This window comes from Oncorhynchus masou, chromosome 8, assembly GCF_036934945.1.
Source record: "Oncorhynchus masou masou isolate Uvic2021 chromosome 8, UVic_Omas_1.1, whole genome shotgun sequence".
Classification (NCBI taxonomy): Eukaryota; Metazoa; Chordata; class Actinopteri; order Salmoniformes; family Salmonidae; genus Oncorhynchus; species Oncorhynchus masou.
Window position 1 is genome coordinate 41,424,553 of NC_088219.1, and position 19,187 is coordinate 41,443,739.

The 19,187-nt window shown below is 45.6% G+C and overlaps 1 protein-coding gene across 1 annotated transcript in view; it reads left to right on the forward strand.

Moving 5' to 3' along the window:
- whrna (whirlin a) overlaps nucleotides 1-19,187 on the forward strand; it is a 138,720-nt gene that overhangs the window by 80,487 nt on the left and 39,046 nt on the right. The window contains exons 4-5 of the mRNA XM_064971268.1: nucleotides 14,674-14,882; nucleotides 18,642-18,675. Of these exons, the coding sequence (XP_064827340.1) occupies nucleotides 14,674-14,882; nucleotides 18,642-18,675 (243 nt within the window). The remainder of the gene's footprint in view (nucleotides 1-14,673; nucleotides 14,883-18,641; nucleotides 18,676-19,187) is intronic.

Genomic DNA, 19,187 nt, shown 5'->3' on the forward strand with positions numbered 1-19,187 from the left:
ATGGCCCAATCAAGGAAAACACTGTGAATTGTAGGCTACACAGGAAATACCAGTGAATTGTCTTTCATTAAAAGCCCAAAGGGAGCCAGTACTTTTCACAGTGTTTTGCATAGAGGATTGTGAGTACTAGTAAGTAGAGGATAGATTGAAAAATAGTACAATTCCACCAATATTTAATGTGTCCAAGAATTGACATTTTGTAGTGGTCATCTTCCAAGTTGTTTCCACAGCAAAGAGCAAAATTAGCAGGACACGAACTGGATTAAATATAAAAGGCTTTGAAAATAAAAAGCTTGTGGTAAGCTCAGTGATCCGTTGACATTTCACAGGGATGCGCTTGTTTTTGTCAGAAATCTTCGGAAAAAGAACAGGACCTTTGCATTAGTATGAACAGCGTGTACTAAAATGTCAAAATACTACGTCATATCTCAAACACGTGTTATGTACTTTGAAGTGAACAGAAAACAGAGTTCTTTAATGAAAAAACAGGAATGGCATAAATCCTCTTTAATCAGAGAGAGAAATAGAGACCTAATCAGAGGGGAAGAGAGAACAGGTGTGAAAGAGTGAATGAGCTAGTTAGAGGAGATGTAGAACAGCTGAAGAGACAGAGAAGGTAACCTAAAAAGACCAGCAGAGAGAGACAGAGTGAAGAGAAAGGACAGGAACAGACATAACAAGACATGACAAAACGATGTAGGTCACTCGCTCTCTTTAATCAATTCAAGGGCAGGATAGTGAAAAACGAGTGCTTCTGCATCAAAAAACACAAACAAGAATTTAAACAAGTGAAGTAGATAATATACAGAAGTGAAAGAAACAATAAAAATGAACAGTAAACATTACACTCGCAGAATAAAGACATTTCACAGTGTTTTCCTTTGTATTGTAGGCTACACAGGAAATACCAGTGAATTGTCTTTCATTAAAAGCCAAAAGGGAGTCAGTTCTTTTCACAGTGTTTTGCATAGAGCATTGTGAGAACTAGTAAGTAGAGGATGGATTGTAAATGATACCATATCACCATATTTGTTTTCCATGTAAATAATATTCTGCTGACAGTCTATTGTGAGCTGAGTGATTAACCACGTTTTCATCCCCAGTTTGAGAGTAAAGTCAAACCGAATTAAAAAAAAAAAAATCACAACAGCTGTGATGGAAACCGGAAGTTTCGGTTCAATTTTATAAATGCTGACAGATCATTTGTTCATTCGACATAGTGGGATCTTTGTGTCCGTAAAATTAGTTGTGCGAGAAACACCTTTATGCGCAAATATTGATAAAATAACCATCGTATCGAAGTAAACGTGGAATCACGCGATGATAATAGATGATGATGAACATCACAGGGTGGTGAAAGGTGCACTGTGATCTTGATGCTTCTTTCCAATAAATATTAAGGGTCTTATTCTGGTGACATGATGATCGATGCTTGATTGTCATTTAACCAATTCACATATTCTCACGGTTATCCGTAATAATCTCCTCAGCCTACCTGCACTGTATCTGCCAGATATTAGTTAGAGCGCACATGCCAGAGTGTAAGGTTCTGTATTTATTTTCTTAGGTAGTCAACCTTGTGTTCTGTTTCGTTGTGGTCTTGAACATAGCCCTGTTTCTTTGCGTTCTTGAACATAGCCCTGTTTCTTTGCGTTCTTGAACATAGCCCTATCCTTCATTTCTGTTCATTGATTTCACCTGTGTTAGTTACTCACCTGGTCTCAGCAGCTCCCTATTTAGTTCAGTTCATTCTGTTTGTGCCTTTGTGGGGTAGTGTTTGTTTAGACTCTACTAAACCTTTTCCCGGCTCGTTTGTGAGAACCAGTTATAGCCTTCAGTCCTAGTTTTGATTCCCCTGCCTGTTTGCCTACCTGTGTTTGCGCGCGATTCTCCCTGAGTATTCAGTACATAGAGTAGGCACATTTGCTATTTAAAGCAACAGTAGAGTTGCAAATACGATTGGAAACATTGAACATCAGCTTTTTATTCGGTACATGAACATGTAAGAGAAAAGGTACATTTTGTGTGCGCTACCTCATCACGCACTGCTTTTTATCCTCAAAGTCAGTTTGGTGGAAACATACTGGTGGTAAAATGCGCATATTTTCTTTATGCAGAGATCTGTGTTTTTACTGCCATTTCTTGCATAATTAATTGTACCGACATGAGATCCCACCATGTCGAACGAACGTAAGCATAAATTATGTAATTCTACCAAAATATTCCTGTTTTGATCACAGCTGTGGTGATTTTTGAAATATGTGGTATGACTTTACTCACACAACTGTGGACGGAAACGCGGTTTATGACACTGTTTTATTGTGTCAAACTATTACGTGTGTAATTATGAATAGAACGTAATTTGCATGTTGTAGGCGTTTTGATCGATCCGGACGAGCTAAAATGAAATTGCCTTTTATAAACTGTGCAGAGTTGCCGGACTTTCAAATGACACAGTCAACCTTTGCTGTTCCGGGGAACACTGGATCAGTCTTCTCCACGATCCCTTTCAGAGGATCCTCTGTGCTGACACCTGTCGAGATTCTTATCAGAGATATTTACTGTCATGCCAGTCATTCGAAAGTGTCAAGTAAAAAGTTGATCCAGAAAGGACCTTGAGACGAGGAGTAGCTGAAGAGAGAACTTGAGACGAGGAGTAGCTGAAGAGAGAACTTGAGACGAGGAGTAGCTGAAGAGAGAACTTGAGACGAGGAGTAGCTGAAGAGAGAACTTGAGACGAGGAGTAGCTGAAGAGAGAACTTGAGACGAGGAGTAGCTGAAGAGAGAACTTGAGACGAGGAGTAGCTGAAGAGAGAACTTGAGACGAGGAGTAGCTGAAGAGAGAACTTGAGACGAGGAGTAGCTGAAGAGAGAACTTGAGACGAGGAGTAGCTGAAGAGAGAACTTGAGACGAGGAGTAGCTGAAGAGAGAACTTGAGACGAGGAGTAGCTGAAGAGAGAACTTGAGACGAGGAGTAGCTGAAGAGAGAACTTGAGACAAAATCGGAGTAGCTGAAGAATACAAAAATAGAATGGTTCTTGAGACGATAGGAGTAGCTGAAGAGAGAACTTGAGACGAGGAGTAGCTGAAGAGAACTTGAGACGATAGTAGCTGAAGAGAAACTTGAGACGAGGAGTAGCTGAAGAGAGAACTTGAGACGAGGAGTAGCTGAAGAGAGAACTTGAGACGAGGAGTAGCTGAAGAGAGAACTTGAGACAAAATCGTGAAAAAAATATGCTGACTCCTGAATACAAAAATAGAATGGTTCTATATAGTACCAGATAGGGGTTCTATGGCTTGTACCATAGTGGAACCCTTTTTGGTGCTATATACTATAGAACCCTTTTTGGTGCTATATACTAGAGAACCCTTTTTGGTGCTATATACTAGAGAACCCTTTTTGGTGCTATATACTAGAGAACCTTTTTGGTGCTATATAATATAGAACCCTTTTTGGTGCTATATACCAGAGAACCCTTTTTGGTGCTATATACCAGAGAACCCTTTTTGGTGCTATATACCAGAGAACCCTTTTTGGTGCTATATACCAGAGAACCCTTTTTGGTGCTATATACCAGAGAACCCTTTTTGGTGCTATATACCAGAGAACCCTTTTTGGTGCTATATACCAGAGAACCCTTTTTGGTGCTATATACTATAGAACCCTTTTTGGTGCTATATACCAGAGAACCATTTTTGGTGCTATATACCAGAGAACCCTTTTTGGTGCTATATACTATAGAACCCTTTTTGGTGCTATATACCAGAGAACCCTTTTTGGTGCTATATACCAGAGAACCCTTTTTGGTGCTATATACCAGAGAACCCTTTTTGGTGCTGTATATACCAGAGAACCCTTTTTGGTGCTATATACCAGAGAACCCTTTTTGGTGCTATATACCAGAGAACCCTTTTTGGTGCTATATACCAGAGAACCCTTTTTTGGTGCTATATACCAGAGAACCCTTTTTGGTGCTATATACCAGAGAACCCTTTTTTGGTGCTATATACCAGAGAACCCTTTTTTGGTGCTATATACCAGAGAACCCTTTTTGGTGCTATATACCAGAGAACCCTTTTTGGTGCTATATACCAGAGAACCCTTTTTTGAAGATTCAATAAACCTGTATGGAACCTGTATGGTGCTATAAAGAATAATTTCATAAGAACCATTAACAATGGAGAGAAAGAGAGAGGGGGAGATGTAGTGAGACATGGACAGAGAGAGAAAGAGAGAGGGGGAGATGTAGTGAGACATGGACAAAGAGAGAGGGGGAGATGTGGTGAGACATGGACAAAGAGAGAGAAAGAGAGAGGGGGAGATGTAATGAGACATGGACAGAGAGAGAGAAAGAGAGGGGGGAGATGTGGTGAGACATGGACAAAGAGAGAGAAAGAGAGAGGGGGAGATGTAGTGAGACATGGACAGAGAGAGAGAAAGAGAGGGGGGAGATGTAGTGAGACATGGACAAAGAGGGAGAAAGAGAGGGGGGAGATGTAGTGAGACATGGACAGGGGGAGAGAAAGAGAGAGGGAGATGTGGTGAGACATGGGACAGGGAGAGAGATGTAAGAGACATGGACAGAGAGAGAAAGAGAGAGGGGGAGATGTAGTGAGACATGGACAGAGAGAAAGGGGGAGATGTGGTGAGACATGGACAAAGAGGGAGAAAGAGAGAGGGGGAGATGTAGTGAGACGGGGACAGGGAGAGAGAGGGGGGAGATGTGGTGAGACGGGGACAGGGAGAGAGAGGGGGAGATGTAGTGAGACATGGACAGGGAGAGAGAGGGGGGAGATGTAGTGAGACATGGACAAAGAGGGAGAAAGAGAGAGGGGGAGATGTAGTGAGACGGGGACAGGGGGAGAGAAAGAGAGAGGGGAGATGTGGTGAGACGGGGACAGGGAGAGAGAGGGGGAGATGTGGTGAGACGGGGACAGGGAGAGAGAGGGGGAGATGTGGTGAGACGGGGACAGGGAGAGAGAGGGGGAGATGTAGTGAGACATGGACAAAGAGGGAGAAAGAGAGAGGGGGATGATGACATGGACAGAGAGAGAAAGAGGGACAGGGGACAGAGAGAAAAGAGAGAGGGGAGATGTGGTGAGACATGGGGACAGGGGGAGAGAAAGAGAGACAGAGGGAAAGAGATGTAGTGAGACATGGACAGAGAGAGAAAGAGAGAGGGGGAGATGTCGTGAGACATGGACAGAGAGGGGGAGATGTAGTGAGACATGGACAGGGAGAGAGAAAGAGAGAGGGGAGATGTGGTGAGACGGGGACAGGGGGAGAGAAAGAGAGAGGGGAGATGTAGTGAGACATGGACAGAGAGAGAAAGAGAGAGGGGGAGATGTAGTGAGACATGGACAGAGAGAGAGAAAGAGAGAGGGGGAGATGTAGTGAGACATGGACAGAGAGGGGGAGATGTAGTGAGACATGGACAGAGAGGGGGAGATGTAGTGAGACATGGACAGAGAGAGGGGGAGATGTAGTGAGACATGGACAGAGAGAGGGGGAGATGTAGTGAGACATGGACAGAGAAAGAGAGAGGGGGAGATGTGGTGAGACATGGACAAAGGGAGAGAAAGAGAGAGGGGGAGATGTAGTGAGACATGGACAGAGAGAGAGAAAGAGAGAGGGGGAGATGTAGTGAGACATGGACAGGGAGAGAGAAAGAGAGAGGGGGAGATGTAGTGAGACATGGACAAAGGGAGAGAAAGAGAGAGGGGGAGATGTGGTGAGACATGGACAGAGAGAGAGAAAGAGAGAGGGGGAGATGTAGTGAGACATGGACAAAGGGAGAGAAAGAGAGAGTGGGAGATGTGGTGAGACATGGACAGAGAGAGGGGGAGATGTAGTGAGACATGGACAGAGAGAGAGAAAGAGAGAGGGGAAGATGTAGTGAGACATGGACAAAGGGAGAGAAAGAGAGAGGGGGAGATGTGGTGAGACATGGACAGAGAGAGAGAAAGAGAGAGGGGGAGATGTAGTGAGACATGGACAGAGAGAGGGGGAGATGTAGTGAGACATGGACAGAGAGAGAGAAAGAGAGAGGGGAAGATGTAGTGAGACATGGACAAAGGGAGAGAAAGAGAGAGGGGGAGATGTGGTGAGACATGGACAGAGAGAGAGAAAGAGAGAGGGGGAGATGTAGTGAGACATGGACAAAGGGAGAGAAAGAGAGAGTGGGAGATGTAGTGAGACATGGACAAAGAGAGAGGGGGAGATGTAGTGAGACATGGACAAAGAGGGAGAAAGAGTGAGGGGGAGATGTAGTGAGACATGGACAAAGAGAGAGGGGGAGATGTAGTGAGACGGGGACAGGGAGAGAGAGGGGGAGATGTAGTGAGACATGGACAGAGAGAGAGGGGGAGATGTGGTGAGACATGGACAAAGAGGGAGAAAGAGTGAGGGGGAGATGTAGTGAGACGGGGACAGGGGGAGAGAAAGAGAGAGGGGAGATGTAGTGAGACATGGACAGGGAGAGAGAGGGGGAGATGTAGTGAGACATGGACAGAGAGAGAAAGAGAGAGGGGGAGATGTAGTGAGACATGGACAAAGAGATAGAAAGAGAGAGGGGGAGATGTAGTGAGACATGGACAGGGAGAGAGAAAGAGAGAGGGGGAGATGTAGTGAGACGGGGACAGGGGGAGAGAAAGAGAGAGGGGGAGATGTAGTGAGACGGGGACAGGGAGAGAGAAAGAGAGAGGGGAGATGTAGTGAGACATGGACAGAGAGAGAGGGGGAGATGTGGTGAGACATGGACAAAGAGGGAGAAAGAGTGAGGGGGAGATGTAGTGAGACATGGGGACAGGGGGAGAGAAAGGACAGAGAGGGGAGATGTAGTGAGACATGGACAGGGAGAGAGAGAGGGGAGATGTAGTGAGACATGGACAGAGAGATGTAAGACATGACAGAGAGGGGAGATGTAGTGAGACATGGACAGAGAGAGAAAAGAGAGGGGGAGATGTAGTGAGACATGGACAGAGAGAGAAAGAGAGAGGGGGAGATGTAGTGAGACATGGACAAAGGGAGAGAAAGAGAGAGGGGGAGATGTAGTGAGACATGGACAGAGAGAGAGAAAGAGAGAGGGGGGGGAGATGTAGTGAGACATGGACAGAGAGAGAGAAAGAGAGGGAGGGGTGAGATGGACAGAGAGAGAAAGAGAGAGGGAGATGTAGTGAGACATGGACAGAGAGAGGGGGAGATGTGGTGAGACATGGACAGGGGGAGAGAAAGAGAGAGGGGAGATGTAGTGAGACATGGACAGAGAGAGAAAGAGAGAGGGGGAGATGTAGTGAGACATGGACAAAGGGAGAAAGAGAGAGGGGGAGATGTAGTGAGACATGGACAGAGAGAGAAAGAGAGAGGGGGAGATGTCGTGAGACATGGACAGAGAGAGAAAGAGAGAGGGGGAGATGTAGTGAGACATGGACAGAGAGAGAGAAAGATGAGTGAGACATGGGGAGATGTAGTGAGACATGGACAGAGAGGGGAGAGATGTGGAGTGAGACATGGACAGAGAGGGGGAGATGTAGTGAGACATGGACAGAGGGAAAGAGAGATGTAGTGAGACATGGACAGAGAGAAAGGGGGGGGAGATGTAGTGAGACATGGACAGAGAAAGAGAGAGATGGGAGATGGACCGGGGGAGAGAAAGAGAGAGGGGAGATGTCGTGAGACATGGACAAAGGGAGAGAAAGAGAGAGGGGAGATGTAGTGAGACATGGACAGAGAGAGAGAAAGAGAGAGGGGGAGATGTAGTGAGACATGGACAGGGAGAGAGAAAGAGAGAGGGGGAGATGTAGTGAGACATGGACAGAGAGGAAAGGAGAGATGTAGTGAGACATGGACAGAGAGAGGGGGAGATGTAGTGAGACATGGACAGAGAGAGGAGGTGAGAGATGTAGTGAGACATGGACAGAGAGAGAAACATGAGAGAGAGGGGGAGATGTAGTGAGACATGGACAGAGAGAGAGAAGAGAGAGAGGGGGAGATGTAGTGAGACATGGACAGAGAGGGGGGAGATGTAGTGAGACATGGACAGAGAGGGGAGAGATGTAGTGAGACATGGACAGAGGGGGAGATGTAGTGAGACATGGACAGAGAGAGGGGGAGATGTAGTGAGACATGGACAGAGAAAGAGAGAGACATGGGAGATGTGGTGAGACATGGACAAAGGGAGAGAAAGACAAAGAGGGGGAGATGTAGTGAGACATGGACAGAGAGAGAGAAAGAGAGAGGGGAGATGTAGTGAGACATGGACAGGGAGAGAGAAGAGATGAGTGAGACATGGACAGAGAGATGTAGTGAGACATGGACAGAGAGGGGGAGATGTAGTGAGACATGGACAGAGAGAGGGGGAGATGTAGTGAGACATGGACAGAGAGAGAAAGGGGGGGGAGATGTAGTGAGACATGGACAGAGAGAGGGGGAGATGTAGTGAGACATGGACAGAGAGGGGGAGATGTAGTGAGACATGGACAGAGAGAGGGGGAGATGTAGTGAGACATGGACAAAGAGAGAGAAAGAGAGAGGGGGAGATGTGGTGAGACATGGACAGAGAGAGAAAGAGAGAGGGGGAGATGTAGTGAGACATGGACAGAGAGAGAAAGAGAGAGGGGGAGATGTAGTGAGACATGGACAAAGAGAGAGAAAGAGAGAGGGGGAGATGTAATGAGACATGGACAGAGAGAGAGGGGGAGATGTGGTGAGACATGGACAAAGAGGGAGAAAGAGAGAGGGGGAGATGTAATGAGACTGGGACAGAGAGAGAAAGAGAGGGGGAGAAGTATTGAGACTGGGACAAAGAGAGGGGGGGGGTGTAGTGAGACTGGGTCAGAGAGAGAGAAATAGAGAGATGTAAGACAATTGTCTTTGTAAAAGTTCAACACCAACAAAGTACTGTCGTGCACTATAAAGCGAATGGTGATCCAGCTCGCCAGACATTCGTCTATCCCTCTTTTTGGCACAAACATACACCTCCCCATATTCCCAAACCCCCATCTGCATTCCTTCACTTAGGGAATCCCGGTTAGAAAGAGAAATGCTGCATTTCACAGAGCAGAGAGTTGGACAGAGGGGCCAGTCGATATCTAATCTCTCCACAGTTCTCCTCTTTCCTTCACTGGAGAACAGAACATGAGAGAAATGTCAGGGGTGCCCCAGTGTAGAGAACAGCGGAGGGTGGCCAAATGCCAAACGCTGCTCCGTCACAGCATGGATCCTTGCACTCTAGGAGAGAGAGGGAGAGAGAGCAGAGAAAGGCAATGAGAGAGAGAGACAGTAAAGAAGACAAAAAACAAACAAGAATGGGCATAAAAAAAGAGAACAACAATGAGGCGCAGACAGGGACAACGAAGTAAAAGACATGTCATTCCAAAAGATGAGTGTCTGGCTGTATATAGATGACTGTACTCTTATATCTTCCCACCCCCCTCTCCCATCTCACAGTAATCTTCCCCCAACTGTAATGTCAATGGGATTCATGACAGTGAGCCAGATCAAACAGATACGGTGTGCGTCCCAAATGGCTCACTATTCACTCCATAGTGCACTACTTTTGACCAGAGCTCTATGGACCCTGGTCAAAACTAGTGGACTGTATAGGGATTAGGGTGTCATTTGGGACAGAGACACATTGTCAGGGAAGAAAGACACTTCAAAGGGGGTTTAATGGGATGCCTGTTCAGCTCTCCACAGCTCTCCTCTCCTGAGATGAGGGCTCTTTAACCTTTTCCTACTGCTGTGAGATCAGCTCTGGTCAGCTTTCAGCTCTCACTTTCTCATCTGATTCACTTAACATGCAGACTTCATCAAAATCCTGATCTTTATTTCATACAGTCTGTGTATTGGTCACAGAGCCACTGTGATATACCGGTAGTCCAGTGGTGGTTGGTGGGTGGAGATATAGGAGGAAAACCTGTAATGGCTTGAAAGGAATGAATGGAACAGTATGTTGTTGATAACGAGCCCATCCTCCTATATCTCCACCCTACCAGCCACCACTGCAGTCGCCCAATCGCTTCATTCCCCTGACTGTTTCTCTGGTTGTCATTCTAGTGAGGGAGGGAGTTGTCGTTGCTTCCTTGTGGAGGTTTTGGCCCACAAGCTGAGAAAGCGAGACAGAAAAGAGAGACAACAGGAAGGACACGGAGAGAGGAGGAATCGATGGCAATGTGAGACTTGTGAAAGAGAGGTGTGTGTGGGGTAAACAATGGGCCGTGTTTAATGGCCATCGATCCAGTTGTACTCATCTGTGGCCTGAGTCGTATTCCCAGAAAACACAGTCACTTATTATTCATCTCCACATTGATTGGCCTTTTGTTTGTAAATGTCATTATCATTGGGCCAGCATTTCTGCTGCTGGTTAATTACCCAGGATGCTCCCTGACAGCTTGGCCACACTCTGGTCTGACGCAGTGCATTGATCTGTGTGTGTGTGTGTGTGTACAAAGCAGTACTTACTTCCCATGCCAGCTTCTCTGAGCCCCCAAATGAATGTATAATGAGAAGGAGGGTGAGATGGGGTGATAGAGAGAGCAGGACGAGTAGCCTCAGTGCAGCAGCACCATCACATTCAGGTGACGTCTCTGTGGTGACTCGGGCTTATTCAGACTCTTCTCTGTGCTCTGATTACAGGGGGAGAGAGGGTGGGGGGGGGTCAAACATACACTGAGTATACCAAACATTAGGAACACCTTCCTAATATTGAGTTGCTCCCCCACCCCTTTTGCCCTCAGAAAAACCTAAATTCCTCGGGGTATGGACTCTACAAGGTGTCGTAAGCGTTCCACAGGGATGCTGGCCCATTTGGACTCCAATGCTTCCCACAGTTGTGTCAAGTTGGCTGGACGTCCTTTGGGTGGTGGACCATTCTTGATACACATGGGAAACTGTTCAGTGTGAAAAACCCAGCAGTGTTGGAGTTCTTGAGACTAACTGGTGCACCTACTACCTGTTCAAAGGAACTTAAGTCTTACATCTTGCCCGTGGATTTAACAAGTGACATCAATAAGGGATCATAGCTTTCACCTGGACTCACCCGGTCTGCTGTTTCATGGAAAGAGCGGGTGTTCTTAATGTTTTGTACACTCAGTGTATTGTCTTCACACCAGTCATTGAACATCCGTCACTAGATATGTTTTTCCCCACACAGCACAGTGTCTGCTGTGATTTGATTTGAAGGGCTGTTGGCGTTATTGATGGTGAGATTTGGATGCCTTAGCAGAGTGAAATAAAATGGCGCAACACCTGTAAGAATATCTACCATATGTAAAATAATGTTTAAATGCCAAACACAAGATGAAACTCGAACTAAACGAATGTGGACAGAGACGGAGAATATAGTTCTGTACCTGTGTGTGTTCAGTGACCTGTCAGCATAATAACCAACCAACTGTACGATCAAATCATGTCACAGCACCACACTTCAATTCCATCTGAATTCCCTGGAATATGGAAGCTTTCCATTGTGATTCAATTTGGGCCCTGAATAGAATTTGATCTGAAAGGCAAAACCTGTGCAATCAGCAGTCTTACTCGACAGGTCTACTATTTTCACTTGATAACTCTGTTGTCATAGAGAATGTTCCGGTGCAGTAGGAAATTCAAATTGTAGTGTGTTCCAGGTTTAAAAATCTACTTTATTTGTCACATGCGCTGAATACAACAGGTGTTTCACCTTACAGTGAACTGCTTACTTACAAGCCCTTAACCAACCAATGCTTTATTAAGAAGTTAATAAAAAACCTAAAAAAAATAGTGGGCTTATTCAAAATATGATCTGGTAATCAAATAACATGACAAATACATGTTGTTACACCTGCAATTTCAAACAATACAAGGGGCTTTAAGTAGCTCAGAAATTCTGCTATTGGAATCGGCCTACCTTGAAAATCAGACATTTCTTCAATGCTCCATTAAAAAGGGAACCTGGTTTTTGGTCACTTTCTCACTATGAAAACAACGATGGTGAGGTTGATGTGTGCCTGCAGTCACGTAGGCCTCAGAATAATTGCCATGCTGGCATCTAGTCTATTTAGTCAGGCAATGTCCACATTATTCTCCCATATTTTAGACTGTAATAATCATTTGACTATTGAGGCCTGAAAAAAAACATTATTCTTGTGGTAATAACTTTTTCATGCTTTTCGGAGGTGATGGAGGGGTTCTATAATAGGCCCGATATGTACAATTATATAAATTATACAATTGGATAATATTAAGGTCCGCAATTTTTTTTTTTCAAAGTCCCAAAAAGTTCTTCAATTCGACTTGCCAATGTCTGTATGAACCCTGCTTAAAAGATGCCTATGTTGTTGTATAGATGAAGTTATGGGCCAATTTGACTTGCCAATGTCTGTATGAACCCTGCTTAAAAGATGCCTATGTTGTTGTATAGGTGAAGTTATGGGCCAATTTGACTTGCCAATGTCTGTATGAACCCTGCTTAAAAGATGCCTATGTTGTTGTATAGGTGAAGTTATGGGCCAATTTGACTTGCCAATGTCTGTATGAACCCTGCTTAAAAGATGCCTATGTTGTTGTATAGGTGAAGTTATGGGCCAATTTGACTTGCCAATGTCTGTATGAACCCTGCTTAAAAGATGCCTATGTTGTTGTATAGATGAAGTTATGGGAACCCTGCTTAAAAGATGCCTATGTTGTTGTATAGGTGAAGTTATGGGCCAATTTGACTTGCCAATGTCTGTATGAACCCTGCTTAAAAGATGCCTATGTTGTTGTATAGGTGAAGTTATGGGCCAATTTGACTTGCCAATGTCTGTATGAACCCTGCTTAAAAGATGCCTATGTTGTTGTATAGGTGAAGTTATGGGCCAATTTGCACATATTCCATTTCATTCCTCTAAGTACACTGAACTGCATAGAAATCCTTTCGGTTACTGTTTCGACCCATTGTGAAGTGTTTATGTCACCCATGATTTATAGAAAGACCCACGTATGTCTGCTCTCTGTTTAGTGGAGTGGGTCCCTATACTTACTGTACTGCTACATAGCACCCTATTTTCCCTCATATTCTCTATATTATAGGGAATAGGGTTTCATTTGGGCTGCATACGTTATTTATCTATACAGTCAACAGTCCAGAGTGCTATGTCATTTAACGCATATGATGATCTTGTAGAGGATCAGAGATCAGCCAAGTGCTTCATGTGAGGTCAGAGGTCATGTGTGTGTGTGTGGGGGAGGGGGGTGCAGTGAGACATGGGTGATGTCCCAAATTGCTCCCTATTCACTACATAGTGCACAATTTTTGACCAGAACCCCAACGGCACTGGTCAAATGTTGTGCACTACATAGGGAATTGGGTACAGTTCGCAGCTGGAGATCAACATCAGTAGACAGAGTAGTCTTCAGTGGCCTCTTGATCTCTACTCTCAAACTCCTCACAGTCTCACCAGGAGTCGGAGAATACCTCTGACTCTGTGTTCCACGTCTCTACCTGGGATCTACAGTGCCTTCAGAAACTGTTCCTACCCCTTGACTCATTCCACATTTAGTTGTGTTACAGCCTGAATTCAAACTGGATTCATTTAATTTCCACACCATCTACACACAACACCCCATAATGACAAAGTGAAAGCATTTGAAATAAAAAGGAAATTAAATACAGAAATAAAGAATCTCATTTACATAATATTCACACCCCTGAGTCAATGTTAAGATCAACTTTGGCAGCAATTACTGCTGTGAGCCTTTCTCGGGTAAGTCTCTAAAAAGCTTTGCACAACTGGATTCTTTGCACTCTGGGAGGGCGACACTGTGGAGTTGTCAACCGTGACGGAGAGGTCATTCTCATAGCAATGATAGGAGAGACCATGTTAGGATATGACGGAGCCGAGTGACCTAGAGAAGAGGAGAGGACCTAGAACCGAGCCCTGGGGGACACCAGTAGTGAGAGTACGTGGCGCAGACATAGGTCCTCTCAGGTAGGATGCACTCCAAGAATGTGCCTTAAATGCCCTGAGAGGATTTGATGGTTCATGATGTCAAAGGCAGTGGATAGATCTAGGAGGACGAGAACAAACATTAAACGCTAACTGTTTAAAAGTCACCATTGGCCTCATGGTGAAATCCCTGAGTGGTTTTCTTCCTCTCAAGCACCTGAGTAAGGAAGGACGCCTGTATCTTTGTAGTGATGGGTGCATTGATACGCCATCCAAAGTGTAATTAATAACTTCACCGCTCAAAAGGATATTCAATGTCTGATTTTTTTTTTACCCATCTACCAATTCTTTAATTAACTTGTAAAAATAGGAAGGCCTAGATCTATCTATATCTTTTCATTTTTAATTAACTTGTAAAAATGTATAAAAACGTAATTCCACTTTGACATTATGGGGTACTGTATATAGATAGACCAGTGACACAACATCTGAATTTAATCCATTTTAAATTCAGGCTGTAACACAACAACATGTGCAAAAAGGTCAGGGGGTGTGAATACTTTCTGAAGGCCCTGTACCTCCCTGTGAAGTTCAGCACTGACCGATCTACCACTCTGATTGTTATCTCACACTCTCGTCTGTTCTCCACCTGGACTCTACCGCTCTGACCCCACTGTGTCACCTCTGACCTGTGTACTCTAACCTAGTGTGTGCCCATGCCACTCCACCCACCAGCCCTTCCTCTCTATGTTCTCCCCGCCCCGCAGGTGGGTGACCAGATCCTGGAGGTGAACGGGCGCAGCTTCCTGGGCATCCCACACGACGAGGCGGTGCGCATGCTCAAGTCGTCGCGCCACCTGATGATGACGGTGAAGGATGTGGGGCGCCTGCCGCACGCCAGGACGGTGGTGGGGGAGACCAAGTGGATCACTAGCTCCCAGATAGCAGAGAGCTCCGCCAGTGGCAGCGTGGCTGGGTAAGAGAGATGGGGAAGGAGGGCGGTGGGGAGAGATAGGGAGACTATGGTGGGTATAGGCAGGATGACAGAAGGGGAAGGGTGAGATTGTGATATAGACGAGGGGATTGCAGAGGGGGTAATTGATTTTTTGAAGATCAGCCACACTATAGAGAGAGAGTGGTGGAGGGAGATGGGGGGAGGGGGCATTTAAAACTAGGATTCGCTAATTAAATTGGAATCTCCGGGTGGCACAAGCGCTGGATTTAATGTGCCATTTCAAGAGGGCATCGCACAATTTTTCCGTCTTTGATTTTACAGTATGTCCCTTTACTGGCCCCTGCGGTCGTGCTCTGAGTTGGTTTATTTTCTCATGGTCTAAAAACAAATTATGTTATCGGCTGCTTGATCGCTACAATAAACTAGAATCACTTTCACAAAGACAAAGGCGTTGGACTTCCTCGCATTGTGATGAAAGACACAAGTAGCTGTTTATCTATTCTGCCCGTACTGTAGGTCGATTCTGCGTGTCATGAGGCACGTATGTGTCGTAAATTCAGTTGAAAGACTTCCATACATTTCTATTCAAATGATTGTCCATGTGTGCCAGGTTATTTAGTGTCACTCTGGGAAAAAGTGAAATGAGATAGAAACTTCACTCAGACGTGAACGATGCAGTTCCATGAGAAATAGAGGAAGAAAAAAAGGAATATAAATGTCACCACTTAACCCATCAATCAAATGTCAGTTCCCAGCTAATCCCAAGCACATGAAGCACAACCTCTGAACAGCTTGGTGTCTAAGCATACCGTCTGTCTGTCTGTCTGTCTGTCTGTCTGTCTGTCTGTCTGTGTCTGTCTGTCTGTCTGTCCCTCTCTCTGTGTCTGTCTGTCCCTCTCTCTGTGTCTGTCTGTCCCTCTCTCTGTGTCTGTCTGTCTCTCTCTGTGTGTCTGTCTGTCTGTCCCTCTCTCTGTGTCTGTCTGTCTGTCCCTCTCTCTGTGTCTGTCTGTCTCTCTCTCTGTGTCTGTCTGTCTGTCCCTCTCTCTGTGTCTGTCTGTCTGTCCCTCTCTCTGTGTCTGTCTGTCTGTCCCTCTCTCTGTGTCTGTCTGTCTGTCCCTCTCTCTGTGTCTGTCTGTCTGTCCCTCTCTCTGTGTCTGTCTGTCTGTCCCTCTCTCTGTGTCTGTCTGTCCCCCTGTCTGTCTGTCTGTGTCTGTCTGTCTGTCACTCTCTCTGTGTCCCCCTGTCTGTCTGTCCCTCTCTCTGTGTCCCTCTCTCTGTGTCCCCCTGTCTGTCTGTCTGTCTGTCTGTCTGTCTGTCTGTCTGTCTGTCTGTCCCTCTCTCTGTGTCCCCCTGTGTCCCCCTGTCTGTCTGTCTGTCCCTCTGCGTGTCCCCCTGTGTCCCCCTGTCCCTCTGTCTGTCCCTCCCGTCATTTGCTGTAATGCATCTCTCATGATTAAGAAATCTTTGGAGCTCTGGTCGCACACCAGACAGAGGAATACATCTGCACGGTCGCTGGACATGTTTAACTAGAAGACCAGAAGAGCCCACAAGAATAGTAAACAAATAAACATTTGACTAACTGGGGACATTTTGTTAGCCCCTACAAGCTCAAATGCTATTTCTATAGGGTTAAGGTTTGAATTAGTGTTCGGGTTAGAATTCAGTTTAGGGTTAGGAGTTAAACAAATCAAATCAAATGTGTCACATGCCAAATACAACAGGAGTACCTTACAGTGGAATGCTGACTTACAAGCCCTTAACCAACAGGTAGACCTTACAGTGAAATGCTGACTTACACGCCCTTAACCAACAGGTAGACCTTACAGTGAAATGCTGACTTACAAGCCCTTAACCAACAGGTAGACCTTACAGTGAAATGCTGACTTACAAGCCCTTAACCAACAATGCAGTTTTAAGAAAAAATAAGTGTTTAGAAAGTATTTACTAAATAAACTGAAGTAAACAATAAATAAACAAAAATACAAAAAAATAAGAAAATTGAGGTAATATGTACATGTAGGTAGAGATAAAGTAACAATGCATAGATAATAAAAATAGATTAGCAGCAGTGTAAAACTGGGTAGGGGGGGTCAATGCAAATAGTCTGGGTGGCCATTTGATTAGCTGTTCAGGAGTCTTATGGCTTGGGGGTAGAAGCTGTTAAGAAGCATTTTGGACCTAGACTTGGCACTCCGGTACCGCTTGCCATGCGGTAGTAGAGAGAACAGTATGACTGGGGTGGCTGGAGTCGTAGGAAATTTTTAGGGCCTATACACCACCTGGTATAGAGGTCCTGGACGGCAGGAAGCTTGGCCCCGTGATGTTCTGGGCCATACACACTACCCTCTGTAGTGCCTTACGGTCGGAGGCTGAGCAGTTGCCATGCAACCAGTCAGAATGCTCCCGATGGTGCAGCTGTAGAAAATCTTGAGGATCTGAGGACCGATGCCAAATCTTTTAGTCTCCTGAGGGGCAATAGGTTTTGTCGTGCCCTCTTCACGACTGTCTTGGTGTGTTAGGACCATGACAGTGTGTTGGTGATGTGGACACCAAGGAACTTGAAGCTCTCAACCTGCTCCACTACAGCCCTGTCAATGAGAATGGGGGTGTGCTCTGCCCTCCTTCTCCTGTAGTCCACGATCATCTTGTTTGTCTTGATCACCACACTGCCAGGTCTCTGACCTCCTCCTTATAGGCTCTCTCATTGTTGTCGGTGATCAGGGCTACCACTGCTGTGTCGTCAGCAAACGTAATGATGGTGTTGGAGTCGTGCTTGGCCATGCAGTCATGGGTCAACAGGGAGTACAGGAGAGGACTGAGCACGCACCCTTGAGGGGCCCTGTGTTGAGAATCAACGTGCAGGTGTGTTGTTACCTACCCTTACCACCTGGGGCGACCCGTCAGGAAGTCCAGGATCCAGTTGCAGAGGGAGGTGTTTAGTCCCAGGGTCTTTAGCTTAGTGATGAGCTTTGAGGGCACTATGAGCTATAGTCAATGAATAGCATTCTGTCATAGATGTTCCTTTTGTCCAGGTGGGAAAGGGCAGTGTGGAGTGCAATAGAGATTGCAACATCTGTGAATCTGTTGGGGCGGTATGCAAATTGGAGTGGGTCTAGGGTTTCTGGGATAATAGTGTTGATGTGAGCCATTACCAGCCTTTCAAAGAACTTCATGACTACAGACGTGAGAGCTACGGGTCGGTAGTAATTTAGGCAGGTTACCTTGGTATTCTTGGGCACAGGGACTATGTTGGTCTGCTTGAAACATGGTATTACTGACTCGGTCAGGGACTGAAAATGTCAGTCAAGACACTTGCCAGTTGGTCAGCACATGCTCGGAGTACAGGTCCTGGTAATCCGTCTGGCCCTGCAACCTTGTGAATGTTGACTTGTTTTAAAGTTCTTACTCATGTTGGCTATGGAGAGCGTGATCACACAGTCGTCTGGGAACAGCTGGTGCTCTCATGCATACTTCAGTGTTGTTTGCCTCGGAGCGCACATAGCTAGGGCTAGTTTTAGGGTAAAGGTTAGGTTTAGGTGTTAAGGTTAAGGTTAGGGTAAGGGTTAGAGTTAGGGAAAATAGGATTTTGAATGGGACAAGAATTGTGTGTCCTCACAAGGTTAGTTAACAAGAGTGTGTGTGTGTGTGTGTGATTGTTTTGTGTGCATGCCCACATATTCTCAGAGAGACAGGAAATTAGAAAATGTGTGTCTGGAGTGAACTGTCATGAGTCATGAGTACAGTGCAATAATGTGTTCTGTTTACCTGTGTGTCCTGCAGCTTGTCCATGGACCAAGGAGCCTCATCAGGAAAGGTAAGACCTCCACACGGAGATCTGTCTTTGAAATCGGTGGTCTTATACTTGTGTGTGCATGCACATGTGTGTGAGAACGCACTACGTACTTCCCATGCTTGTGTGCTGGAGGCTGTGTTGGTGTGCACATTTTTTTTTTACCTTTTTAACTAGGCAAGTCAGTTAAGAACAAATTCTTATTTTCAATGACGGCCTAGGAACAGTGGGTTAACTGCCTGTTCAGGGGCAGAATGACAGATTTGTACCTTGTCAGCTCGGGGATTTGAACTTGCAACCTTTCGGTTACTAGTCCAATGCTCTAACCACTAGGCTACCCTGCCTCCCCACATTATCATATTTCAAATGAAATGTTGTTTGTATGATCATATTTGCTCTCTCTCCATCTGTGTCCACATCTGGGACAGCGTGGTGTCATGTCAGCCTCTAGGGAAACACTGGGATTGCAGCCATGTCACGCGGTGGGCCCCAGTGTTATTGAGTGTGAGGGCATCAGCAGGGCGAGAGGCTAGATA